Source organism: Sturnira hondurensis, unplaced genomic scaffold, assembly GCF_014824575.4.
Source record: "Sturnira hondurensis isolate 20B ecotype Veracruz unplaced genomic scaffold, ASM1482457v3 Scaffold0009516, whole genome shotgun sequence".
Classification (NCBI taxonomy): domain Eukaryota; kingdom Metazoa; phylum Chordata; class Mammalia; order Chiroptera; family Phyllostomidae; genus Sturnira; species Sturnira hondurensis.
The window spans coordinates 366,362-394,267 of record NW_028082147.1 but is presented as its reverse complement, the minus strand read 5'-3'; the positions used below and the strand labels follow the sequence as shown (position 1 = coordinate 394,267).

Sequence of the window (27,906 nt, the reverse complement as noted above, 5' to 3'; positions counted from 1 at the left end):
TATCTTAGATCCCTGTTTTGTTCTCTTTCTCTTTGCACTTTCACCTTTTGAAGTTATCAGAGCCTTGATCAATCGGGTACTGAATTAATATTTGTAAAATGAATTAATATGTTATCAAATGGGCATGATAACTGGACTTTTGGCAATGTGGTGCAGTGAAGAGCATGAGTAGGAGGCTAGGTAAAGTTTTGCCTTGTCATCTAACAAATGTGAACAGGACAATAGTAGTTAATAGCCTTTGCTTAGTCAAAGTAGAACTGCTTTTATTAATCATTTTTTAGTTGGAAAAATGCCAGCCCTAGTTTGTATGACTTGGATGGGAAAAAATGCTTATGGAGCACATTTTCAAATGTTTATTGCAAAAAACTTGGAAAAACACAAAAGCTTGGTAGAAATAATAATCACTTATAAGCCCACTACCTAGTGATAATTTGTTGTGTGTCTAGATAATCTTTTTAAAAAATATTTTTCTTATTTTTAGAGAGAGGGGAAGGGAAGGAGTAAGAGTGGGAGAGAAACATCAGTGTGCGGTTGCCTCTCACGTGTCCCCTACTGGGGACCTAGCCTGCAACCCAGGCATGTGCTCTGACTGGTAATCAAATCGGCCACACTCTGCTTCACAGGCCCATGCTCAATCCACTGGGCTGCACCAGCCAGGAATCTAGATCATCTTTAAGTACCATTCCATTTTCAGAAATTCTGTTTCTACTCAGATTCTGTGTTTTTTTTTGAGGCTTGGCATCCAGTGGAGGGTCTTAGTAAGCATGTACAAAAGATCCCTGTACTCACTAAGATGGCTGTAGTAAAAAAAAAAGGAAACTAACAAGTGTTGGTGAGGGTGTGGAGAAATTATAACCCTTGTACATTGCTGGTGGGAATATAAAATGTTTCGGCTGCTGTTGAAAACAGTTTGGCAACTGCTCAAAAAGTTAAATATAGAATTCCCATATGACTCAGCAGGTTCACTTTAGGTATTTGGTATACACTACCCCCACCCCGCCCCCGCAAATGAAAACTGATAAACAAATACAGGTACCACATATTCATAGCAGCACTATTATCACAATAGCCAGAAGATGGAAACAACCCAAATTCCCATCAACTAATGAATGAATAAACAAATTGTGTTTATTCAGAACATACAGAACAACCATAAAAAGTAACGACGTAATTATATATGCAGTACCTTAGATGAACTATGAAAACATGCTAGGTGAAAAGAAGGTAGAGACAAAAAGTCACATATTGTATGTGAAATGTCCAGAACAGAGACAGGACACAGAGCGGTTGTCAGGGGTTGGGAAGTAGGGGGAATGGGAGGGTTTAGTTGGAGCCAGATATCCTTTTGGGATGAACAGACTCTTTTGTAAGTATATCGAGGTGGTGGTTGCACAACAATGTAAGTGTACTAAATGATAATTAGTTACTTACTTTTAAGGTAGTTAATTGTATGCCATGTGTATTTCACTTCGATTTAAAACACAACAACAACAAAACAAAACAAGAGTCCTGGCCGTGTGCCTCCATTGGTTGGCGCTGCGACGTCCTTCCTGGGCGGCGAATGGGGATGCAGGCTGGATGACCGGTGTAGGTCGCAGGTTTCATCCCTGGTTGGACACATGCGAGAAACAACCGTTAGATGTTTTTCTTTCTCCGCCCTTCTCTCATTAAAATCAATGAAAACATGTTCTCGGGTGAGGGTTAAAAAAAAAGAAAAAAGAAAAAACAACCCTTTTTTTTCTAGTTTCCGACTTGGCTCTTAGCCCTTTAAGGGTCCTAGAGAAGGAGGCGGGGCTAGAGAGGCGGGCTTGTACGAATCACGTGAGTCAGCGCCTGCGCAGGAGAGTCACGTGGTGGCTAGCCCGGGGAAATGGCGGCTTCAGGCGAGAGCGGGGCTTCTGGCGGCGGAGGCAACACGGAGGAGGCATTTATGACCTTCTACAGTGAGGTGAACCGCGAGGGATGAGTGGTGGCACCGGGGCGACCCCGCCTTTATCTCCTCTCCCGGCGGGAAAAAGCAGTGGTCATCCTGGCCTGGACCGTTGGGCGGCTCCTCCAGCCTGGCCTTCAGGGTGGCGCGGGGCCGGGGGTGTGTGTGTGCGTCTCTCCTGACAGCTTCTGGGGGCTCCCGTGAGCGACGACAAAGGGGCCGGGGACTGAAGTCTGCGGCTAGATGGCGAGTCTGCCCGACGAAGTACCTAGGCGCGCACGGAGTTCCCCAACTCCGCGGAGTGGGGGCTGGCCTTCCTGGGGGCGACTTAGCTGTCCTGGCCCCGTTTTTGTTTTAAACGGAACCACTCTCTACTTAGTCCTCTGTAATGAATCATGCTTGTGGTTATTTCTGACGTCCGCGAATGCCATGCTCCGTGCATCAAGCCGGGTAGACATTACCTCCCCTTTACAGATCACAAACCTGAGGTTTAGGGAGATGAAATAATTTGTTCTGGGTCTCACAGCAGTTAACAGCTTGGTACATGTTAGGTCAGGACATGTCACTTTGGTCTGAGCCTCGTTTACTGTCGCTTTTCCAGCGGTTACTACATATGGTTACTCAGTAAGTATTGAGTAAATTAATGAATAAATAAACGAAAAAAAAGTATGCCATTTGGAGTCAGAGGACCTCAGATTGGATTCGTGCGTGGTAGTTGACTGTGATTGAATTATTTGAGGGCCTTGATTGGTCAGACCTTGTTTCCATGCCTGTAAAACGAGCCAATATTAAAACGAGTTTTTGCGGGGGGTTCATGGAGTTCATGTATAAGAAAGGGTTTCATAAGCAGAAGCATCTTTGTAAGACTTAAGGCTGAAGTTGGAGCTCTTTAAATCCAGGTTGGCATGGATTTAAGGATTGCAGTTGCTCCTCGCCAGGTTGTGAGCTACTCAGAGTGAAGCACCAGATCACGTTTATCTTTTACCTCTGGTGTCTTTAATGATGTGTGTTACATAGTAGTGTCTCCAACGTATTTCATTTAAAAATGCAAATGAGAGCCCTGGCTGGCGGAACTCAGTGGATTGAGCCTGGGCCTGTGAATCAGATAATCGCGGTTTGATTCCCAGTCAGGGCACATGCCTGGGTTGCAGGTCAGTTCCCAGCAGGAGACTCACAAGAGGCAACCATACAGTGATATGTCTCTCCTCTCCTTCCTTTCCCCTCTAAAGATAAATAAATAAAATCTAGAAAAAAATTCTTTAAAAAATGTAAATGAGCACATCCTTTGTAGTCTGTCCTTTTGAAATGCCTCATTCACTTTAAAGTGTTCAGCATTTAGAGTGGAACTTGATTCACTTACCTACTCTTAGTTTAAAAAGAAGGGGAAAAAAGCAACCCTGGTTTGTTTGACTTGGATGTGAGAAAGGACCTTAAAGGCGGACCCTTCAATCATCATTCAACCAGTGTTTACTGAGGACCTGACATGTACCAGTGCACTGTTTATGTGCTGCAGTTATGGCAGTGAGTAACAGAAAGAAATCCTGTGTTCGTTTCATAGAGCTTGCCTTCTATAGAGAGAGATTAAACAGGAACCAGGAGATGTACAACACAGTGTCAGGTAGTGATTTAAGTGCCATGAGGAAAAATAAGCCTGGGAAAGAAGATTGGGTGGGTGGGTGGGGGAAGTGGTATGGTGTTTTAAAGAGAGTGAAGAGGGAAGATGATGAGAAGGAACAGCTTTTTATGTTATTGCAAATTTTTCCAAACTCGTTTGGCCAGAGGAATAATGGTGGTAAATAACATACCAAACATTCATTCCATTTGGCATTCCATCTCTGATAGTGGCACCAAGGATATTTTCCTGGGACTGCCTAGTGTCTGTTCTCCTTCACATTGTCTTCAAGACAGGAATTTTTCTCTGTTACAGAGTTAGGTAGGCAGAATAATTTGCTCCCTCCCACATACTTTTTTAATGCTGCTTTTAATATACATTTCAGTGTAATTGTATTTTTCTTTTGTCTTAAAGATTTTATTTATTATGTTTAGAGAGGCGGGGAGGAAGAGAGAAAGAGAGGGAGGAAAACATCAATGTGTGGTTGCCTCTCACATGCCCCCACCGGGGGCATGGTCTGCAACCCAGGTATGTGCCCTGACTGGGAATCAAACCAGTGACCCTTTGGTTCACAGGCTGACTGATTCTCAATCCACTGAGCCACACCATCCAGGGAGTATTTTTTTCTTTAAAGAGTTGTAAATTAAGTGTGAAAACACTTGTACATCTTCTGTCATTAGAGTGAAGACTTTTTGAAGATGGTGGAAGGGACTTTGAATTCTCTCAATGGTTGCTCTGGCATCAGATTGTTAAAATTAAAATTCTTTTTTTTTTTAAAGATTTTATTTATTTATCTTTAGAGGGGAAGGGAAGGAGAGAGGGAGAGAAATATTAGTGTATGGTTGCCTCTTGTCTGTCCCCTGCTGGGAACTGGCCTGCAACCCAGGCATGTGCCCTGACTGGGAATCGAACTGCGATACTTTGGTTCGCAGGCTCGCGCTCAGTCCACTGAGCCATGCTGGCCAGGGCCTAAGATTAAAATTCTTGTTTATAAGTTGGATAATTGGGAACAAGTCCGTTAACCTCTGTAAGTCTCAGTTCTCTTATTTGTGAAGTGAGGGTAATAGAATCTATTGTATAGTATTGTTGAGTGGAATAAATATGTGTAAAGTTTTCATGTTATTAAAATTCAGCAAATGGTAGCTGTTGTAATTATTCCTCCAAGTGGTTAGCAAAACAGCTTGCACACATAGATACACAAATGTTTGCTGAACATGTCAGTGAGTAACTTGTTAAAATGACAACTCAGAATTTATTTTTAACTAAATGAAGTTTTTATCCCTTTTATTTTAGGTGAAACAAATAGAGAAGAGAGATTCAGTTCTGACGTCCAAAAATCAGATTGAAAGATTGACCCGTCCTGGTTCTTCCTACTTCAATTTGAACCCGTTTGAGGTGAGCTGTCTGGTGTTGCTGTGGCATTATGATGGGGAGATATGCATAGTTGCAGGCAGACTTACATTAGAACACACACTTAATTTGTGCTATATTGAATAGTTGGAATGGAACTTAGGTAGTTTTATTGTGAGTAGAATCTGAGAGGCAGCATGTTAGGGAGAATGAGATGATATTTGCCCTATAAATATTTTCCATTATCTTTTAAATAGCCCAAATATATATGTATTTATTTTCAGATGTGAAGGGATAGCTAGTTTTGAAAAATTTAGATTCTTTGTTTGCTTGTTAAAGTTTTCTGTTTTACCCCCCCCACAGAGATGAAAAATCCCCAAAATAAAAAAATGATCTCAAGATTTTAGACAAGCCAGTATCCTTTTTGTTTTTCCTTAGTGTTATAACTTTAAACTTTTCCTCCTTATAAAAGTAAGTCATACTTCTTTTTTTTTGTAAGATTTTATTTGTTTATTTTTAGAGAGAGGGGAAGGGAGGGAGAAAGAGAAGGAGAGAAACATCAATATGTGGTTGCCTCCTGTGCCCCCCCCCCCGGGGACCTGGCTCACAACCCAGACATGTGCCCTGACTGGGAATCAAACTGGTGAACCTTTGGTCTGCAGGTTGGTGCTCAATCCACTGAGCCATACCAGCCAGGGCATAAGTCATATTTCTTTTTAAAATTTGAAACATAAAGCAAGAATAAGTAAGTACAATTCTAAGAGAAATTGCTGTTTTTAATTGTTTGTACTCAAACTTTTAAGTTTTATTAAAAAACATGGAAGGCTCTGGCTGGTGTCGCTCAGTGGAATAAGTGCCATCCTGCAAACTGAAAGGTGGCTGGTTCAATTCCGAGTCACGGCACTTGCCTGGTTTGTGAGCTACGTCCCCAGTTGGGGCCTACGAGAGGCAGGTGATTGGTGTTTCTCTCCTCTCTCTCTAAAAGCGAATAAATAAAATCTATAAAAAAACACCCATGAAGGATCATATATATACTTCATATTATTTTATTTATTTATTCATACTATATTATTGTTTTTTTTACTTCATGCTCTTTTAATTTAAAAAATTTTATTGATTATGCTATTTCAGTTTTCATGATTTTTTTCTTTCCTCATTGCCTCCTGTTCTATCCAGCACCCCCCATTCCCCTCAGGGAATCCCTCCCCCATTGTTCATTTCCATGGGTCATGCGTATAAGTTCTTTGGCTACTCCATTTCCTATACTTTACACCCCCATTGCTATTCTGTAACTACCTATTTGTACTGCTTAGTTCCCTTACCCTTCACCCATTCCCTTACACCCCATTCCCATCTTGCAGCCGTCACAATGCTCTTTGTATTCATTAATCTGTCTCTGTTCTTCTTTGCTTAGTTTGTTTTTTAGATTCATTGTTGATAGATTTGGTATTTTTTTGCCATTTTATTGTTTCTAGTTTTGATCTTCATATTCTTAAATAAGTCCTTTTAACATTTCATATAATAATGGTTTGATGATGATGAACTCCTTTAGTTTTTTCTTGTCTAGGAAGCTCTTTATCTGTCCTTCAGTTCTAAATGATCTTGGCTGTAGGTCCCTGCTTTTCATGAGTTTGAATATTTCTTGCCAGTCCCTTGTCTGCAAAGTTTCTTTTGGGAAATCAGCTGACAATCTTATGGGAACCCCCCTGTAGTAATAACTAACTTCTTTTTTCTTGCTGCATTTAAGATTCTCTCTTTATCTTTAACCTTTGATATTTTAATTATAATGTGTCTTGGAGTGGGCCTCTTTGCATCTATCTTATTTGGGATTCTCTGTGCTTCCTGAACTTGCATGTCTATTTCCTTCACCAAATTAGGGAAGTTTTCTTTCATTATTTTTTCAAATAGATTTCCAATTTCTTGCTCTTTCTCTACTCCTTCTGGCACCCCTATGATATGAATGTTGGACCTGTTGAAATTGTCCCAGAGGCTGATTATACTGTTCTCATTTTTTTGGATTCTGTTTTCTTGTTGTTCTGATTGGTTGTTTTTTGCTTCCTTATGTTCCAAATCATTGCTCTGATTCTCAACTTCATCCACTCTACTGTTGTTTCCCTGAAAATTGTTCTTTATTTCAATTAATGTATCCGTCATTTCTGACTGAGGTCCTCACTAAGTTCCTTGAGCATCCTTATAACTAGTGTTGTGAACTCTGCATCGGATAGATTGCTTATCTCCCTTTCATTTAGTTCTTTCTCTGGAGATTTGATCTTCCTTCATTTGGGCCTTGTTCCTTTGTCTCCTCATTTTGGCAGCCTCCCTGTGTTTGTTTCTATGTATTAGGTGGAGCTGCTATGACCCCTGTCTTGATAGCATGGCCTAATGTAGTAGATGTTCTGTAGGGTCCAGTGGCACAGCCTTTCCTATCGCGTAAGTGGGTATTTGAGGTGTGCCCTTCATGTAGGCTGAGTACACTTTCCTCTTGTAGTTGAGCCTTGGTTGTTGTTGGCAATCAGTGGGAGGGATTTACCTAGGCCAGACACCTGCAAGGGTTGGCTGTAACCACTGACTATGAACCTCTGCCCTCCGTGGAGGTTCAGCTGTGCAGGGGCAGGGTGGTGGTGCTCTGATGTGGTCTGTAGCTGTCCACTGGGTGCATTGGCCTGGGGTTCCCTAGTGATGCAGACCAAGGTCAGCCCCCACCTATGTTTTGTCCAGGGCCATTCTGCTTGAGCTATAAAGCAGTCTGAGATGGCTGCTACTTGTGCTGGGCTTGGAGATTTCCAGGCAAAGCCAGGCTGTGAATCTAGGTTGGCTGCTGCTAGTGCTGGGCCCAGGGCTCACTGAGGCTATATGTTGCTTGTTTGATAGGGTTTAGGGCAGGGGTACAAACTCATTTTTATCAGGGTCCACATCAACCTCGTGGTTACTTTCAAAGGGCCCAAATAAGTTTAAGATTTTAGAAATGTAACTACTCTTTAACTGTTAAGGAGTTGAAATTATATTCGGCCTTTTGAAGGCAACCACAAGGCTGATGTGGCCCCCAGTGAAAATGAGTTTGATTCCCCTGGTTTAGGAAGTTGTGCAGCATCGGCCAAGAGCAGCTGTTCGGGTGGAAAAGCAGCTAGGGTGGGTCTGTAAGTTGGGTGGGGCGGGGTCTCTGGGGATCTCCAGGATGGGTCATACAATGTTACATTGATGGAGTCTCAGGAGAATATCTATCGTACCAGCTTGCTGGTTCTGTGGGGCAGGGTTTAGAAAAGGGACAATGGCCTGTGTTCACTTTGATGCCAGAAACTTCAGTTCCTCCCCATGTGCCATTGGTGCTTTTAAGCTGCTGCCCTGGTGGAGTAAGCCCAGAGGGAGTAAGTCTGAGTAGGTGAGTCTGTGTGTGTGGCTGCTTTAAGAGGAACTGCTTGGAGGACTTCTGCCAAGATGGAGGCATAGGTGGAATCACTGTGCCTTCTCCCACAACCAAGTTTGAATACAACTAAAGTTTTGGAGAACTAGGACACACCCAAAGACCAGAAAATGGAATTATACGGAAGTCGACAGCTACGAACCGTTCAACGGGGATGGTAAGAGAGACGGAGCCAGCAGCGGAGCTGGGTCGGGCAGGACAGACCTAGGCGCTCAGGCAGCTTGGAACCAGTCGGGGTGCAGGGCAGACTGACCAAGGTCGCACATTTGCGCACAGTGAGACGGACCACGCAGGCCCCAGGGGGCAAACCCAGTGGTGGAGGGCTGACAGCGGTGGCACACTCGCGTGCAGTGGAACGAAACGCGTGGGCCTGGTGACGGTGGTGGCTGCAGGTGGTGGCTGCAGTGCCGGTGGGGGTCGCGGTAGCAGGCGGCAGAGGGAAGCCATTGTCCCTCTTTGACCCCGCCCCCACATACCACATCACAACCCAGTGACTTAGTTGCCCTGCTCTGGTGAAAACCTAGGGCTCCGATCCTGCTGCTTAATAGGCACGAACAGCCCAAAAGATGGCGCAAGAGGAACTCAAAGTCCCAGAGCCAATAACTCTAAGCGACCAACAGATTGCCAGCTTCTCAGAAGCCCAATTTAAGACACTGTTTATCAGGATGCTCACAGAATTGGTAGATTACAGTCACAAATTAGAGGAACATATGAAGGCTAAGCTAACTGAAATGAAGGGAGATGTCCAGGAAACCAATAGTGATGGAAAGGAAACTGGGACTCAAATCAATGGAATGGACCAGAAGGAAGAACGAAACATCCGACCAGAAAGGAATGAAGAAATGAGAATTCAGAACAATGAGGAGAGGCTTAGGAACCTCCAGGACATCTTTAAACGTTCCAACATCCGGATTATAGGGGTACCAGAAGGGGGAAAGAAACAGCCACGAGTGGAAAACGTATTTGAACAAATAATAAAGGAGAACTTCCCCAGTCTGGCAAAGGAAATAGACTTCCAGGAAATCCAGGAAGCTCAGAGAGTGCCAAAGAAGTTGGACCCAAGAAGGAACACACCAAGGCACATCATAATTACATTAGCCAAGACTAAAATGAAGGAGAGAATCCTAGAAGCAGCAAGGGATAAGGGGACAGTCACCTACAAAGGAGTACCCATCAGACTGTCAGCGGATTTCTCAAAAGAGACCTTACAGGCAAGAAGGGGCTGGAAAGAAGTATTCCAAGTCATGAAATCCAAAGACCTACAGCCAAGATTGCTTTATCCAGCAAAACTTTCATTTAGAATGGAAGGACAGATAAAGTGCTTCTCAGATAAGGTCAAGTTCAAGGAGTTCATCACCAAGCCCTTATTATATGAAATGCTAAAGGGACTTATATAAGAAAAAGAAGATGAAAAAGATGAACAGTGAAAGGACAGCAAACACACAGTTATTAACAACCACACCTAAAACAAAAGCAAACCAAGAGGACAGCTAGATCAGGAGTGGAACCATAGAAATGAAGACCACATGGAGGGTTAGCAACAGGGGGGTGGGAGGAGGAGAAGGGGGGAGAAGGCACAGAAAATAGCATAGATGGTAAGCAGAAAATGGATAGGGGGGAGGGTGAGAATAGTGGGGGAAATATAGAATCTAAAGAACTTGAGACACGTGGTTATAAACTAAGGAGGGGAGAATAGTGGGGAAGGGAGTGTGCAGGTGGAGGGGAATGAAGGGGGGGAATAGAACAACTGTAATGGTATAATCAATAAAATATATTTTTAAAAAAAAGAGGAACTGCTTGGGGCTCTGGCAGGTTCTTCCATAAACTCAATCTCCAGTGGTTTTGCAGCCAGAAGTTTTGAGACTTATCTTCTTGGCATTGGACATAGAGGGTAGGTAGAAAATAGGGGGGAGGGCAAGAATAGTGGGGGAAATATAGAATCTAAAGAAATTGAGACACGTGGTTATAAACTAAGGAGGGGAGAATAGTGGGGAAGGGAGTGCAGGTGGAGGGGAATGAAGGGGGGAATAGAACAACTGTAATGGTATAATCAATAAAATATATTTTTTTAAAAAAGAGGAACTGCTTGGGGCTCTGGCAGGTTCTTCCATAAACTCAATCTCCAGTGGTTTTGCAGCCAGAAGTTTTGAGACTTATCTTCTTGGCATTGGAACCCTGGGCTGGGGGTTCGGGTATGGGGTTGGACTCCTTGCTCCTGCGATATCCCCCCCGAATTTTTATCTACCATGTGTGGGTGAGGAATCAGCCCATTTCATGTCTGTGTGCCCCTGCCAGTCTGGATGTGGTTTCCTTAATTCCACAGTGGTCAGACTTCCATTTAACTAGACTTCTGACAGTTCTGTGTGATGGTGGTTCTACATTTTAGTGGTAACTTTGATGTGGTTGTGGGAAGAGGCGAACCATGTCTGTCTATATCATCATCTTGACTGAAGTCTCTACTTCATGCTATTTTCAATGCGTTGTTAAATAAAATGTATACAACCTTTTAAAGTTTCTATAATTATTGAAATAATTCCTTTATTGTAGGATTTTGAAATTACCTTCTAATTGTTCACAATTATAAATAACTTTGTTAAGTATTTATAAATTATAAATATTATTAACATTTTATAAAAATAACATGTACTGCACTTATTAAAAAGACTTAAAAATCTTTTTATTGATTTTAGAGAGAGAGGAGGGAAGAGAGAGAAATATCAATTTGTTGTTCTACTTATTTATGGACTTGTTTGTTGATTCTTGTATGTGCCCTGACCAGGGATTGAACTACAACCTTGTTGTATTGGGACATTGGGATGATACTCTAACCAACTGAGCTACCTGTCCAGGGCAAACATTTTTTTGTTAGTGTGGTAAAATATACATAACATAAAATTAGCCCTGACTGGTGTGGCTCAGTGGATTGAGCACCAGACTGTGAACCAAAGGGTTGCCATTTCAATTCCCAGTCAGAGCACATGCTTGGGTTGTGGGCCAGGACCCCAGTAGGGGGTGCTTGAGAGGCAACCACACATTGACGGTTCTCTCTCTTTCTCCCTTCCTTCCCCTCTCTCTAAAAATAAATAAATAGAATCTTAAAAAAAACATTAAATTAACCATTTTAACCAGTTTTAGGTATAGAACTACAGTGGCATTAAGTACATTTACAGTGTTGTACAGCCATCATCACCATACATTTCTAGAACTTTTTCATCATTTCAGACAAACACTCTAAACCCATTAAACGATAACTCGATTCCTCCTATGCCCAGCCACTGGTGACTGCTGTTTTGCATTGTGTCTATGAATTTGCCTACTCTAGGTGCCTCATGTAAGTGGAATCAAACAATATCGTCCTGTTTCACTTTGCATGATATTTATTCATTGTTTCTGTTTTTTGAAGAGTAATTTTTTTAAATGCAACATACAAACTTTATTTAACAAAAGTAACATGTAAAGTCAAGCAGGCACTTACATTAAGAGTTAACCAGAAGAAATTTTAAACACCTTACAGTAACCTACTTGCAGTTGCATTTAACAGAGCTCTGTTGCTGTGAAAAATACAGCTCATGCACAGGTCTGGATGAATGATTTGTACATTTTTTCAAGTATTCACTGAATACTACCTTATATACACATATATATTAAATTTGAAAAAGGTTTAATTGACGATTCCCATATATACTTCATTTTGTTGCTCTTTTGGAAGAGGTCGTCTAAAGAGAAGAATATGTGGTTCTGGCTCATGAATCATGTAATGAACCCATCATAGACTCTGTTGGACACCAAGTCTCCTCCACTCCTCTTTAGACATCAGATGGGTTTTGGGTACTTGTTTGGAAAGTTCTCTGGGTAACGTGACATGCCAGTATTCGGTATTCGTAGTGCTCGTCGAAGTATTTGTCTGAGTAGTAGATCTGTTTGTGGGCCAGCCTGGCAGAAGGTGAAAGACGCAAAGAGGGAGCGATGGGGCAGGAAGAATGGACTCAACCCCACGCAGCTACCTTCTGCGTCTGAACGAGGTAACGACTCAACTGCGACTAACCCGAAGAGTAATTTTTCAAGAATTTTTTATCTTAACATTTCAGATTTGCAGAAAGGTTGCAAGTACAGTATCAAGACTTTCTTGAACTATTTGAAACATAGGTTGCCAATATGTTGCCTTATTGCCCTGAAATACTTTGTGTCCTTTCTGCACATACCATTTTTCTACTGAACCACAATATAACCATCAAAGTCAGGACATTGTATATTGTATAATCCTCAGACCCCATTTTATTTATTTATTTATTTATTTATTTTCCTCAGACCCCATATAAATTTGTTAGTTGTATCAATAATGACCTTTAGAACAAAAGGATCCAGTTCAGAATCTTCTGTTATGTTTAGTTATGTCTCTTCAGTCTTCAGTTTGGAAAACTCCTTAGGCTTTCCCTGACTTTTGTGACCTTAACATTTCTGCAGATTACCTGCCAGTTACTTCGTAGCATATCTCTTAACTTGAGTTTATCTGATGTTTCTTCACGTTAGAATCGGTTTCTGCAATGTTGGCAGCAGTAACACAAGTGATGCCGCATTCTTGTCTTTGCCACCTATAAAGTAGTACTTGATCACTTAAAAGAGTTGCCTGCTAGATTTGTTCATGAAGTTGCTTTTTCCTCCCTTTGTGATTAATAGGTATTTTATGGAGAGGTACTTTGAGACTGTGTAAATATCCTCTCCTTATCAGAGTTTCGATTTACTCATTTATTTGTTGTTAGGGACTTGTGGGTCATATTTACAATAGGTATCATTTACTTTGATGTTCAAATTGTCTTAAGTCTGGCCAGTAGGTTACCTTTCAAGTGAACTCCTGTCTTTTTTTCTGTGTCTTCATCATTCTTTGATTACTAGGCACTCTTGTACTTTTCCTGACCCAACCTGGAATTTAACCATTTCATGGAGGAGTCCTGGTTCCTTTTAGAGAAGAATCATATTTAAAATCAAGATTTGAGTGTTTGGTGTACTCATTACTACTGGGATGTTACTCTTCCCAGATTTTGGGAGGGAGGAAGAGAGGGGAGAAATGTGTATATATGTACATACACATTTACAGCCAATTTTAATTCAACACCACAGGGTTTATTCTAGTTTTTTTTTCCTTTCCATGTTCATGGTTCCCTTTTCTGTTGAGATATATATGTATTTCTATTTAACATATGTATTTACTTAATTGACCCTCCTATATGCAGCTGATCTCCATTGCCATCCTTTTCCCCTTGTGAATGCCCTTACCCTGCTTTACTCTGACAGCGACACCAGGCTGCCTCACCGTGAAGTCCCTTCTCTCTACAACTGAGCTTAAAACCCCCATGCCCAGTTACCCTTCCCTGTGGTATGGCTCTGGTTGCTTGTGCCCACCCTTCACCCCCTGGGGGCTCTTTTCGTTCCTCTTGGGCTAGAGCATCCTCCCCACCGAACAGGCACCCTTTCTACCCTCGTCATCTTACTTTGGGCTTTGATTTACTTGGGTGTGAGTCCACACTCCTGCATGGAGACTCTCTTCACTTTGCTCAGGTTCCAACTCTCTTTGCCAGCTATACTTTACAGAAATTCTCTCTATACCTTGTTAGAGCTCCAGCATCTTGCATTGGGCTGCACTTTTACATCGGGTGCCCTCCTGCATGGACACTCCCGTTACCATGAACAAGCCAAGCTTCCCCTCTCCATGCTAGACCACTCCTTTGTGGAGATGACCTTGCTTGGACTCCTTTACCTGGTGCCAGGCTACCTTTCCTTGTGGATGCTCTCCTAACCCTGCTTGGTCTCAAACACCCTATATTTTGGGCTCTACTTCAGTGAGGATGCCTTCCTCTGTCCTCTTGGTCTCTCACACCCTGCACTGGGCCACCCTCCAATGTTGACACTCTCACCCTGCTTGGGTTCTACACCCTGTGCCAGGCCGCCTGTGTAACACCCTATGCTAGGATGCCCTCATCAGCCCACGTGGGCATTTCATGTTGTGATGCCCTTCTGTGCTCTTCTCACTCCGTTCAGGCTCTAACACTGTGTGACTGGCTGCCACTCCCCATGTGGTCGCTGTCCTCTTTATTCCAGATGGGCTTTGACCTTCTGCTCTGGGCTATTTTGACTCCCCACCTATCGTACATGTCCACTCTACCTGGCGTGGTATAATGTATTTGGATTTCATTGCTCAGAAAGGGAAGGCAAGGACCAAAAGCTTAAAGAGTACTTTTGATGGAAGTGGAACTCACTACCCCATAGTTCCTGTCTGACTATAAGAAGTATATTCGGATGCATAAATATCTGGGGAGGTTGGCAAATTTAGGAAGGCTTGAGATTGAGTGTATGGGACTCCATTAGAGCTTTTGTCTTTTTCTATTTCATACAAATGTGCTGGCCACGCTACAGGGTGGGCAACGTAAAAGTGGCTTTTTTTTTTCTAGTAAGGAGAAGTAATGCAGTGAATAGCAGTTATCTTGGCCATCAGTTGAAATGTGAGTAGTCTTCTTAGATTCTACCTTACTGAGCAGCAGGTAGAAGAGGGAGAGATTAGCTTGGGAGTTGGAGGGGTTTTATTACAGGAATCCTTTTCCAGGGAGCACTTTTTCCCCCTCATTTTGTTTGGACACATTATCTTAGGAGGGGAAGGGAAAGAGAAAGGGAGAGAAATATTAGTGTATGGTTGCCTCTTATGTGTCTCCTGCCAGGGACTGGCCTACAACCCAGGCATGTGCCCTGACTGGGAATCGAACTGCAATCCTCTGGTTTGCAGGCCTGTGCTCAATCCACTGAGCTGCACCAGCCAGGGCCTTTTGAGCATTTGTTAGTACTGTGTGCCTGCCACAGTTCTAGAATGCTGAGTACTGTTCTAGATATTGACTATAATATGTATAATTATTGGGCACCTCTTAAATTTATGAATTCTTTAAATTTCTTTTACAGTTTTGACTTTGATTCTTTCAGGTTCTTCAGATAGATCCTGAAGTGACAGATGAAGAAATAAAAAAGAGGTTTCGGCAGGTATGGTACTATTTCCCGGTAGTGGATGGAGTTTGAACATTTTGAAAATGTAAGCATGTGATGATTCTCTTGAGACTTGCATTGTGATTTTTGGGACAGCATTTAACCTTTTTTTTTTTTTTAAACTTAAGGCGATGTAACTCTTAGATAAAAACTTATGATGCCCTGGCTGATACAGCTCAGTGGATTGAGTGCCAGCCTATGAACCAAAGGGTCGCCAGTTCATTTCCCAGTCAGGGCACATGCCTGGGTTGTGAGCCAGGTCCCCAGTACGGGGCACATGAGAGGCAACTGCACACTGACATTTCTCTCCCTCTTTATCTCTCTCCTTTTCCCTCTTTAAAAAATATGTAAATAAAAAAATAAAGTGCATGATTTAAAAAAAATTTAAAAACTCAGTTACATAAAATCTTTTTTTTTCATTTTTTAAAAAAGATTTTATTTATTTATCTTCAGAGGGGAAGAGAAGGAGAGAAGGAGAGAAATATTAATGTATGGTTGCCTCTCATGAGTCCCCTGCTGGGAACTGGCCCGCAACCCAGGCATGTGCCCTGACTGGGAATCGAACCATGATCATGTGGTTCACAGGCCTGTGCTCAATCCACTGAGCTACACCAGCCATGGCTTTAGTTCTTTATTTTTAAGACCTCATTAAGGAGAGCTTTCTGGAAATTCTCTAGCAAAGGAGATCCACATCCTCTGGTTTTTGTTCATTCTAATGTTAATAACTTGAGCTACAAAGTTTAATAGTATCGTTTTTAAAGATCCTTCCAGTTTGACGGAGTCACCCCCCCAGCCTTTTCTTCTGTGAGTTGAGTAGTCACAGTCCCTGTAACCTGTCTTTACAGATTGGGTTTTCCAGGTATTTAATGGGTGTTCTGCAAGGATTTTCAAACGTGCAGTACCGACAGCAGCCAACACAATAGCTGTCCAGTGTGACTGAATCAAAATTATACTTATTTTTTCAGATAGGCAAAATGTGTATTTTTTGGTGTGCTGCCAGATTTTAGTAATTAGCTTATATGTGTCATGAGGCGAAAGGTTGAAAATCGGTGTACTGTGTACTTAGAGCCTGACCCCTGCCCAGTGTTATTCTCAGCTCCTCACAACATACTTGTTAATAGCCAGTGTAACGCTTGCTTCTTGAGCACAGCGACGGCCCCCACATCACTGACTCATAATCGTCTTGTGATCTACTCTTAAGCCAAGATGTGTTTTATCTTTGCCTACTCAATCATTTCCCATTATATAACTATCGTTTTTTTCTTTCTTAGTTATACTCTGCGCTTATGTTTATTCAGCTTTTTTCTTTTTTCTAAAATTTTAAGTTTCCTCATTTCTGCACTAATCTTTTCTAATAAGCAAACATTCAATTCATAGTCAACTTTTATGTAGCTATAACAAAGAACTCACTCAGAGTTCTTATTTAGTCATTTTTTTAAGACTTTATTGATTTATTTTTAGAGGGAGGGTAAAGGAGGGCGAAGGAGAGGGAGGGAAACATTGTGTGAGATATACGTTGATAACTTGCCTTTCACACATCTCCAACTGGGGACCTGGCCCGCAACCCAGGCATGCACCCTGACTGAGAACTAACTGAACCAGCGACTCTTTGGTTTGCAGACTGGCACTCAATCTACTGGGCCACGCCAGCCAGGGCTTATTTAGTCATTTCCAATAGTTAATATGACCTGGAGCTGTATGACTTGAGTTTCAGTCAGGGCTGTACTTCTTATAAGCAGTTGGAACTTGGGGACATTACTTTCAACCTTTCTGTGCCTGTTACCTTAATTGTGAAATGCACATAATGGTGTCTACCCCTTGGGCTTATGAGGATTTAAATGAGGTGATGCATATGAAGCACTCAGAGTAGGTCTTGGTATGTCTTCTGTGTGCTAATGGTGGTCAGTGTGTTTTAGACAGTATTCCAAGTTCTTTACTTGCATTATTTCATTTCATCCTTAAAACAATACAGTGGGATGTAAGTACCTAATGTAGGCAGTAGATGAAGCAGAAACAGGTTAAGTGAATTTTTCAAGGTCTCACAGCTAATAGGTGATGGACATTGGCATTAGATCCCAGGATTCTGTCTCTAGTGATCTCACTTGCCATCATCTTTTGGTACAGTCCCTCTGTTCCAACTAGTTGGTTTCTGCCTGTCAGTGACAGCAGGTCAGTGGTTCTTAATCACAGCTATCTGAAAGGATCTCCTGTGAAGATTTTTGTTTTTTATTTTGACATAAAGTTTTTAAAATTATATGTGCTTTTATCTTTTTAAATGTTTTATTTATTTATTTTTAGAGAGAGGGGAAGGGAAGGAGAAAGACTGGGAGAGAAACATCAGTGTGTGGTTGCCTCTCATGTGTCCTCTACTGGGAACTGGCCTGCAACCCAGGCATGTGCCCTGACCAGGAATCGAACCGTGATTGTCTGGCTCGCAGGCCTGCGCTCAATCCACTGAGCTACACCGGCCAGGGCTATATGTGCTTTTAAAAAGAAAGTATACTCTCCATCTATTTGGAAACAGTTTGCCTCATTAACCATATATTTTTGGCTGAATTGTTGATGAGTACTGTATTTTTCGGACCATAAGACGCACCTAGGGTTTAGAGGAAAATAGGGAACATTTTTTGAAGCAAAAAATGTAGTAAAATATTTAATAACATAGTATTTCACCAATGTAAATGTAAACAGAAATCAGCAGCAGCATTAACAACCATTATTCCTCCCAAATTGGGGGGGGGGGGTGAGAAAGAAAGGAAAGAATTAAAAAAATAACATTTGAAAAGAAAAGAAAAAGTGCATCTTATAGTCCAAAAAATACGGTAAATTGCAGGTGCCATGATACTTTACCCCTAGGTACTCAGGATGGGTTCCCCCACATAAAAAAGGACATTTTTTTGCATAATTACTTGTTACAACTCACAAAATTAACTCTCATTCCTGAGTATTATCTGATACCCAGTCTAGTAGAGGTTTAATAAATACAGATGCCAGGGACTGATTCAGAAGTTCTGAGGGTGGAAAATAGACATCTGTATTTTTTAACAGCTTCATGGGATTGGAGGGCAGCCAGAACCAAGAAACACAGCTTTACATTGGGAAAGAGATGATGTCTCATACCCATTACATGCTCTTCAGTGTCTTCAGTGTCCGGGAGGAGGAGCCTCACAGGGACTTGGCCGTTTTCATTGTCTCTGTCTCCCCAAAGGGATCCCAACACCCACAATAATGTTGGCCTTGTTCTCAGCATTGGGATTATAACCTAAGTGTTTCCCAGTTGTGCATCTCACTTCTGGTGCTTGAATTTTGTTAAAGACCAGTATTTCTGGGTCTTTTATATGATAATTATAATTAAAAAAAATACTTCTGGTGAACAGTCTTTTGCCATGGTACCTTAGAGCTTTTGGTTTAAGAAGTACAAGCAAAGCATAAATGTTCCTCTCTGACAAACCCCACCTTTTTCTTATTCTAGCTGTCTATCCTGGTGCATCCTGACAAAAATCAAGATGATGCCGACAGAGCACAAAAGGCTTTTGAAGGTATTTGTAAATTTACCTGCCTCTGAATAATGTCACGGTTAGAGACAAATTGTTCCTTATCCTGAATCAAGAAAAGAATGTAATAGTTTTGTCTTCTGGTCGTGAAGAAGCTGGTGTTCAGTAGAAAGTTGTCATTCCAAAGCAAAATGTTGTTTAAGAAGTAGACCTTAAGTTTACTATGTTAAAATTTCTATGTGCCAACAAGACTGTTATTGCATAGGATCATTTTTTTTCTGTGAACATAAAAAATGATTGGTAGTGTTTTATCACAGTTAAACCTAGATGTGGTGTATTTAGCCTTGAGTGTATATTTAATTTTCTTCAGGCTCTCAAGGAAAGTCATTGCGTTAGTTATATGTTTTTTAATTAGTTTAACAACAGTAAATAATTTAAGAAAGTAGGGAATGCTTTTAGATGGCACAAGTCCATTTACACTGCCTGAGTATAGTTCAGACTTGCAGAGGGTGTTTGCAGAAACAGTTAATTTCAATGTTTTGCATTAGCTGTGGACAAAGCTTACAAGTTGCTACTGGATCAGGAACAAAAGAAGAGGGCCCTGGATGTAATTCAGGCAGGAAAAGAATACGTGGAACACACTGTAAGTATTTTTAGTGCTGCTGTGTTTACAGGAAGTATTAGCAAGTCTTGGGCACCTTGTAGGAGGGTTAATGTTAAGATAGCGACGCCTACTGGCGTGATTGTGACTGCTTATGTGGTCTCCGCTACTTTGCCTGGTGGTGAGGAATAGTGTGTGCCTAAAGCTGTAATCCACCCCTTAGCGCTCAGGATGAGGAAAGGCTAGGACACTGCTTTCCACCCTCTTTCCTTTACTTGGTCTTAGCCAAAAGGCTCCGAAGTGATCCAGCCTTTTTCCTTACCAGTCCTGTGTTGTGGAGAGAGGGCCTTTCTCGTCCTCTCTTTACATGTCACATTACTCCATTTTGAGAGTGGAAAAGTATGGGGACACTTGACCCTTGATTTTTATGCTTGTCCTTGTGAGTGGGTTGGAGCATGGGCTTGAGGTAGGTTGGCAAGGGGTGTGAATAAGTTTTTTGTTAAAAAAAACAGGAGGAGTTACATGTCTATATTAACAAGGAAAGGTTCAATTGAAATAGATTTAGTTAGAGCTGGTGTTATTTTTTTTTGCATTACCAAAATCTCCTGAGTGGTGGGAAATGTTAAGGTGTCTTGCTTTGGGTAGGAAAGGTCTTTGCTTTAATTTGTCCTTGCTGGGGCAAGAATATTGAGGCCATTTATAAGGGATATGTCAGTTGGGAGTGAATATGCATGTTATCTTTCCTTTGAAGAGCTTTGGAATCGAAAACATAACTAACCATAATAATAATAATGATTGTAAGTTTAGGCAAGGAGAATGAATGAAAAGAGGAGATGGATATGACCATAATTATGTCCTGCTGGTTATGTGTTGGAAAGAGTGTATGTAGGCCTAATTCTGGTAAAAATCAGAAAAGCACCGGACAGTTTGTGCTTCCGTCATTGTGAACACCCTTCATCTGTGTTTTGCTTGCGGGGGAGCATCCTCAGTCTTTCTGACCACAAGGTGGCAGTGCAGCCTTTCTGAGCTTGGTGCAACACTGAATGACTTGCACTAATGTCATTCTTGTGTGAATGAGTATATTTAATTATTTTGGATCTCAGTGGCTGCCAAGGTGATAAAAACACCAATTGACACGATGTGAAAATTATTGGTTTAAGGGGTTTAACAGTGAAAATGATTAAGAATGCAGTTGTAGAAATGCCAGAAAAACCATACTTACCATTCTGTAATTTCTTCTAATACATATATTTTTACTATACATACATAACTATCGACTGTGAAAGATAAATAGGCAATGTGTTGAGTTTATCAAAGGCTCTTCCAGTCGGGCCTAGGATTTAATGAGTTGGGGACAGCTCCCTTGCTGGTCCCCTTTCATCCTTCCAGGTAGATTGGATTTTAGGTTAGATTAGAGAAAGAACCCCTGGTTCTTAGTTTTCCTTGCTGTTTTGGATGGGAGGGGTAAGGCTCATCTTTTTCCAGTGCACTGTTATACGTATAGAAAAGTATGCACATCACGTGTGCAGCTTCGTGGATATTCTCACAGTGTGAGTGCTCATTTTTGATGAAAATATTTTTTTTAGGTGAAAGAGCGAAAAAAGCAATTGAAGAAGGAAGGAAAGCCAACGAATGTGGAGGAGGATGACCCAGAGCTGGTGAGTGAGAGCTGGGGAAGCCACCTTTCCTCATGCGCTCGGTGCGCCGACTGGTGGGGTAAAGAGAGGGGGGCCTAAAGAACACTGGGGATGTGCTATAAGCACGTTACTTTAACTTAAAATACCAAGTATACATTTGTTCACCCTTTTAAAAAATTCACCTCTCTTTTTTGACCTAGGGCTGTGGCCTTTTTCATTGAGTCTATATTAGCTCTCTGGAGTTCGTAGTTAATTTATTTTATGAAACATATACACAAAGCATTATCCATAGTTTCTAGTACTTTTACTTTCTTTTGGAGTACATGAAAAACTTAGGTACTCGTGAAACAAACCAAGAGCGAAGTCCTAGATATTTATGATTTTTTTCTAGTCTTTTCCAGATGTCTCACCTGTACCTCATTCAACAGCAGTTATTTTTACGGACTTTTGTTTAATGAATTTTTCTAAAGCATTATACTTACTTTTTAAAAGAAACAACAGACATTTGTATAACTATATTCATTACTTTCTGTGATATTTAAATCACACAGTATACAACTAAGTATAGTGGAGTTGTAACTGGCATAGACAGCTTTGGGGGCACCCACAAACGGCTCTCACACTGCTGTCTACTAGCCGCAAGTTCTCCTTGTGCACCAGGTAATAATCTACAGAGACATGGAGAACATTGGGTAATCCAGGGTGTCATTTAGTAGAGATTGGCTAAGAGGCAGATTCTCCTTAAATATTTATGTCTTTTTGCCTCTAGCCCAGGGGTGTCAAACTCATTTTCACCAGGGGCCACATCAGCCTCACGGTTTCCTTGAAAGGGCCAGATGTAATTTTAGGGCTGTATAAATGTAATTTCTCCTTAACAGTTAAGTGAATGCTTGGCACTGCGGCGGGTAGGAGCGAGGTGCAGGGCTGGATTCGGCCCACGGGCCTTGTGTTTGCCGCCTGTGCTCTAGCCTGAACAATTTAAAGTCATCTTACTCTTGCCTCCGTTTAGGTCAGCATGTACCTTACCTGTATGCCTGTCTTGTTTTTAAAGATTTATGGAGGAGAGGCCATCTTGCCGGGGAAATTTCCTTGCAGCTTTTCTTGCGTCAGTGATTTAGCTAACAGCCCCTTGTCCGTCTGCTCTGTGGTAACATTGCTTGCGAACTGCTAGTCCATGTTTTCCACTAGCCGCCTGTTTTGGGTTTACTCTGTGCCAGTATTTTAGGTTTTCTTCGCTTCAGTCTTATTCTTTCTTTTTTTTTTTAAATTTATTTATCTTTAGAGGGAAAGGGAAGGAGAGAGGGAGAGAAGTATCAATGTATGGTTGCCTCTCATGTGGCCCCTGCTGGGAACTGGCCTGCAACCCAGGCATGTGCCCTGACTGGGAATCGAACCATGACCCTCTGGTTCGCAGGCCCGCGCTCAATCCACTGAGCTACACCAGCCAGGTCGTTATTCTCTTTCCTTTAGTTATCCTCTCTAGTCTTTTCTGAAGACCCTCTTATAAATATTCCTTGGTTCTTCTAAGTTGTTAAGAACCCTAACTGTTTTTAGTTGCCTTTTTTTTTTTTACTGTAAAGGAACACATTGATAGAAAATGCTTATGATAGAAAATTTGGAAAAAGCAAAACAATACAAAATGTTGATAATCACCAGTAACTTTATCCAGGAGAGTTTAGAACTTTCAGAGATACTAAAGTGTGCATCACAGCCTCTTACTCCCTTGGTGTTTTTCCCTTGTTGGGGACCGGAGTCGGTCAGCATCACTCTCACTGTGGACAGGTAACAGCATTAACAAAAGTGAGAGATCTTGGGGCTCCTTTACTTCCCCCCCATATATTACTCGCTGCTCCAGTGTCTCTGGTTTTAGGATATAGGACCTATGAAATCTACATGATGGGTTATTTTCTATATTTTTTGTATATTTAAAATATTTTGTATGTGGGGGAAAGTTTTAAAGATAAAGACCTATTTCCTATCTGATGTATTAACTGTCTGTGTCAGTGTATTAGTTAGAACATAAGTTCGGCTGCACACAACTGGGACCCAAAATGATGGTGATGGAACAACATAGCCTTTTGTTTTCTCACCTGTATAATACAGTCTTTGGGAAGATGGCCTTTGGTAGGGCAGCCCTGGGACGTGTGTCGTCCAAGGACAGTCTCTTCTGACTCTGCCAACAGCGATGTCGCTCACATCCTCAGAGTTCAGAACAGAGGAAAGGGACAAGAAGGGATAAGCCTGATCCTTTAAGAACATCCAGGAAGTTGCTACATCACTTTTCCTAGTTTCCCATGGGCTAAAACTTAAGGCATAGGACTACATAGGACCACACCTAGCAACTGTACAAGTAAACCTAGCAAACACAGGCTTTTATGTGGTGTGGCCATGTGCCTTAAGGTGAGGGACTTTAAATGGAGGGAGAATAGACTGTGTGTGTGGGGGGGGGAGGGGTGGCAACTAGTAGCCTTACCCGTCAGTAGGCCCCTACAGCTGATCTGCTTGATAGCAGCTTCCTATCTCTAGTACCCACTTCATGCCTAACACAGAGTCATCATAAAATATCTGTTAAAAGAAAAAAATGAAAGTTATTTTTAGAAGGTCTTTGGGGGAAAAGGTCCTCCAAAATCTCAAATGGTTGTGATGAATAGGTAGACTTTTTTCCTTATTGTTGATTTTCACTAGAGCAAGTTTTCTGTGTATTATCTGAATGGTGAGAGTGGCGGAAATATCTTACAGGCAGACATGTTATGGATCTCCCGAGAGCCTGTCACTGAGTGGTTCTCTTTGAAGGTTCTTTTTCTTTGCTGAGTTCTAATCAGCTTTTGTCTTGGGCTCCATCTGAAAGTACTCAATTTAGGTAGCTGGTAAAATACTTAATTTTATTTTCTTTTGTTCTTAACTTTCTTGTAGTTCAAACAAGCAGTGTATAAACAGACCATGAAACTCTTTGCTGAGCTGGAAATTAAAAGGAAGGAGAGAGAAGCCAAAGAGATGCATGAAAGGTATATATCACTATGTTCATTTCAACCGTATCTAAATACCTAGATTAACCAGCATTGCTCTTTGGGGATTTTCCTAGTGAGGGAATAATGTAGTATGCCATTTAAGAGATTGTCTAAAATAGTTTACTGAAACAGTCAAAGTTTTGAATCACCAGGTTAAGAAATTCTGACTTTGGGAAATACTAAATAGATGTGTCCTTAGGGAGTTTATAGTCAGGAGTGCTGGGTGTTTTTTTCCCGATTTCCTGGAGTAAAACAGGCAGTTATTGGGGCCCTCGTTGCTGAGACCAGAGCCTTTTGTGTGAGTAGTGGTGAGTCCTACCGTGTGATCACCTACACCACGTGTGGTGTCCTTAGGTTTCCCTGGCTCATCAGAAACCTCGGAGTTAATTAGCTTATGTGTTTTGTGGCGTTGGTTGGTGTTTAGCCATGACTAGGCTGTGCTAGTCGAGCCTGTATGAAGCGCTCTTACTGAGGGATGGGCTTTGTGCAGAGAGCCTCTTGAGTAAGAACCTCTGCTACTGTAATGGTCACTCTGCTGGTGTAAGGTTGTCTGGGTTCTCCAGATAGTTGTCAGTGCCTGAGCCTAGAACCTCTTATGAGGGTTGGCTGAGCTTTGGTGATCTTGCCTTGTCTGTCTGTGCAAGGGGAATTTACCTCTTGCCCCACAGCCTCATCTGCATGTTGTAGAATGAGACATTCACGAAGCTACTGGGAGCCCTTTCCAGGCGGCCAGTTTTGTGGAGCCCTAGGGAACTTGCTTCTGTGGGGAGCTGCACTGCCCTAACTTGTGCAGTTCACACCATCTCTAAACTAGCGTATAAATACTGTGGTCTGGTTTCCCTCCTAGGAAGCGACAAAGGGAAGAAGAGATTGAAGCGCAAGAGAAAGCCAAACGGGAAAGGGAGTGGCAGAAGAACTTTGAGGTAAATTTCTGAGGCGACCAGGGATTCTTATTCAGAGTAAAAGAACTCCCCAGTATAGAAACTTGGCTCCTGGGGCATTCCCAGGAGTACCTGGGGCCAACAGGGAAATGGGATGTGTGGGCGAGAGCGAGAGCTTTGGAAAGTGAGTCTTGTTCTGCCTGAGCCACCTATAGCTCTGTGGCCTCAGGAGCACTGAGGGTCCCTGAATGTGTTTAAGAGATGGGGGTAGGCACAAGCTGCCCAGGGGGCTCGAGAAGAATGACTCACACTAATTTAGGGGGCAAGCATGGAGTTTGTAGAGCGACTTGCTACTTTTGCGCCTGACTTCTCTTTGACACCCTAGTTACATGCTTCAGGTGCTCAGCTAGTAGTATTTGACACTGAGCCACATTTAGACACCTCTCTGCCTGACGTCCCACGGTATTTGGCATGTGCCCTCCCGTCTGCCCGGCCAGTCTGTGTGGCATGAGGTCTTCTGTAACATTTAGCTGTCAGGGTAGGGACTGAATTTGTTTCTGTGCCACTGCACGTATGAATAAGGAGAAAATGACTACGCCCCTTGATAGAGAGAAGGAGATCCCAGAGGGCTTCTCAGCACAACGGGGGCTGGCTTCGAGTCTCCATCCAAGTTTTGGTGGGGAGTAGGAAAGGCGCAGTGGAAAGATTGGCGGGGTTACTGGCCACCCATACGGTTTTGACAACATTATTTAACCTCTCTGAGCCTTGGTGTTGTCATTTGTGAAATGGTGGTGGCACCACACACACCATAGTCAGCTTGTTCTGAGGATTAGAAATAGCATATACTAAATGTCTAGCCCAGAGGTCCCCAACAAATGGTGGCCTCATTGTCAAGATGAGTATTACTCATTTTGTTCTCTTCCAACCTGTGACTGGCTTATCCTGCCTTCTAGAGGTGTTAAGACACTTTCCTGGGTCGAGGGAAGTGGGAGGAAAACCCTGCTCTGTTCCACTCTTGGATTGTGCCCGATGGCTGAGCTAGGTTATGGGGGGGCAGGTGATGGCAGAGCAGGTTCAGGCCCTTCCTCTTATTCATTCACTGCTTTCCTTCCCTTAAACCTCTTTTGTGTTTAGGAGAGTCGAGATGGTCGTGTGGACAGCTGGCGAAACTTCCAAGCAAATACAAAGGGAAAGAAAGAGAAGAAAAACCGGACCTTCTTGAGACCACCAAAAGTAAAAATGGAGCAGCGTGAGTGACCACTCGGGCCACAGCCACAGATCCATCCCCAGCTGTCTCCCCTCCTGCTCTGAAGGACTCATTCTTTCCTCTCATTTCCACCCCAACATAGAATAGTATTTGCTTTTTAGTCCATTTTGTTTTCAATACAATTTAATATCAATCAGAATAATTCTTTTGTACATTGAAACAAGGGGCTCGGTTTAAAAAGAAACCCCCCTCTCCCCAGGTCAACCAAGATTGGAAGGTGCCACCTGGTGCTGCCTTCTCTCCCCCCCACCTGTAACTTAATGTTTTGTACTTCCCTGAATTGTCATGGTTAGAGATTCCGTGTATAGTTTGTGGAAATCATCCAATTAAACACATTGCTTAAAGTGGTGTTGCTGTGACTTCAGAGACAAGCCTGAGCCACCCTGGGAAGCCCCTTTGCTTCACTGTTTTGCTCCTGGATCTGGCCTCCTTCTGAGCCCCAGACCAGACAGGGAGGGCAGTGGGCACAGTGGTGCCTCGCTGCCCAACGTCCCACGGTATTTGGCATGTGCCCTCCCGTCTGCCCAGCCAGTCTGTGTGGCATGAGGCTCCGAGCTGCCCACATCTGTTCACTTTCCAAAGAGCTGGCCATCCTCCACCCAGCACCACTGTGTCCTAGCCTGTCTGTGTTCGTTAGTGTAATACTCTGTAATAAATTTTTATACCCTAACTGTGGATGTAGTCTTTTTCAGGTATTATTCCAAGGTATTACTTCAATGCTGGGTCCCTTGTCTGGCTTGGTCCAGCCCTGAAGTCCTTTGGAGTTACCACTTACTTGCCAAACCTTGTTTTTTTTTTTTAATCTACAAAATGGGAACATAGGTTACTGTGGCACATTTTGGGGAGGAGTGGCTACGGCATATGTAAGGAAGCTCCATGGCGCTCAGTGGGTGTTGCTGATGTTCTTTGTGTTCAGTGAAGATGCTGATTATTTTGAGAGTTAAATAATGTGTGAAAGCGCACTGCTTATGGTATATACTCAGATGTTCTGCTGATTCTGAGAGACAGGGGAGGGACATACGGTGAGAAATAGAGAGATGACACCTAAAATATGAGGATATAAGAAATGGGGTGACTTGAAATTAGACTTTTTACAATGTTTTGTAGATGGGTGAAAAGGCATAATCACAAGGGACAGTGGTATCAAGAGATACTGCAGCGTTGGCCCTGTCTGGTGTGGTTCAGTGGATTGAGTGCCAGCCTGTGAACCAGAAAACTGGTTGATTCCCAGTCAGGGCACATGCCTGGGTTGCAGGCCAGGTCCCCAGCTGGGGGCGTGTGAGAGACAACCAATCGATGTATCTCTTATACTTCGATGTTTCTCTCCCTCTCTTTGTCTCTTCCTTCCCCTCTCTCTAAAAATAAATAAAATCTTAAAAGAGGAAAAGAGATACTGCAACTTGGACTCGCTTGTCTATGGGAGGGGACAGAAGCTTGGGTGTCCTGCTGTCTTTCCAGGTGCAGCTGAGTGCATCTCTCCTGATGAAGGAGAGCCTGAGGGTGGGTGGGGCGGTTAAAGTTGGACCAAGGCATAGAGAGGGAACTGTTTTATCGGGTGACACCTGTCACGAAGTCACTCAGACTGTCTTGTGTCAGGAGCAACATCTCTCTCTTCTGTCAGGCAAGTTGACACCACCTCACTCCAGCATGTGTGCACACGCACCACCTCTTAGAGGTTA

General features: G+C 42.5%; 1 protein-coding gene and 1 pseudogene across 2 annotated transcripts; one reads left to right on the top strand and one right to left on the bottom strand.

Annotated features, from left to right (window-relative positions):
• Positions 1-1,842: 1,842 nt before the first annotated feature.
• DNAJC8 (DnaJ heat shock protein family (Hsp40) member C8) lies at positions 1,843-26,898 on the top strand. Of its 2 annotated transcripts, XM_037057159.1 has the most exons (9): positions 1,843-1,948; positions 4,836-4,937; positions 15,280-15,336; positions 18,812-18,878; positions 19,382-19,476; positions 21,021-21,092; positions 23,985-24,076; positions 24,927-25,002; positions 26,095-26,898. In XM_037057159.1, exons 1-9 carry the CDS (start codon positions 1,871-1,873, stop codon positions 26,215-26,217), a joined length of 762 nt encoding a protein of 253 aa, XP_036913054.1. In that variant the 5' UTR covers positions 1,843-1,870; the 3' UTR covers positions 26,218-26,898. The 2 variants fall into 2 exon arrangements, with proteins under 2 accessions (XP_036913054.1, XP_036913055.1); XM_037057160.1 differs by lacking the exon at positions 24,927-25,002.
• Positions 11,903-13,666, bottom strand: LOC118994520 (cyclin-dependent kinases regulatory subunit 2-like; annotated as a pseudogene).
• Positions 26,899-27,906: the final 1,008 nt, after the last annotated feature.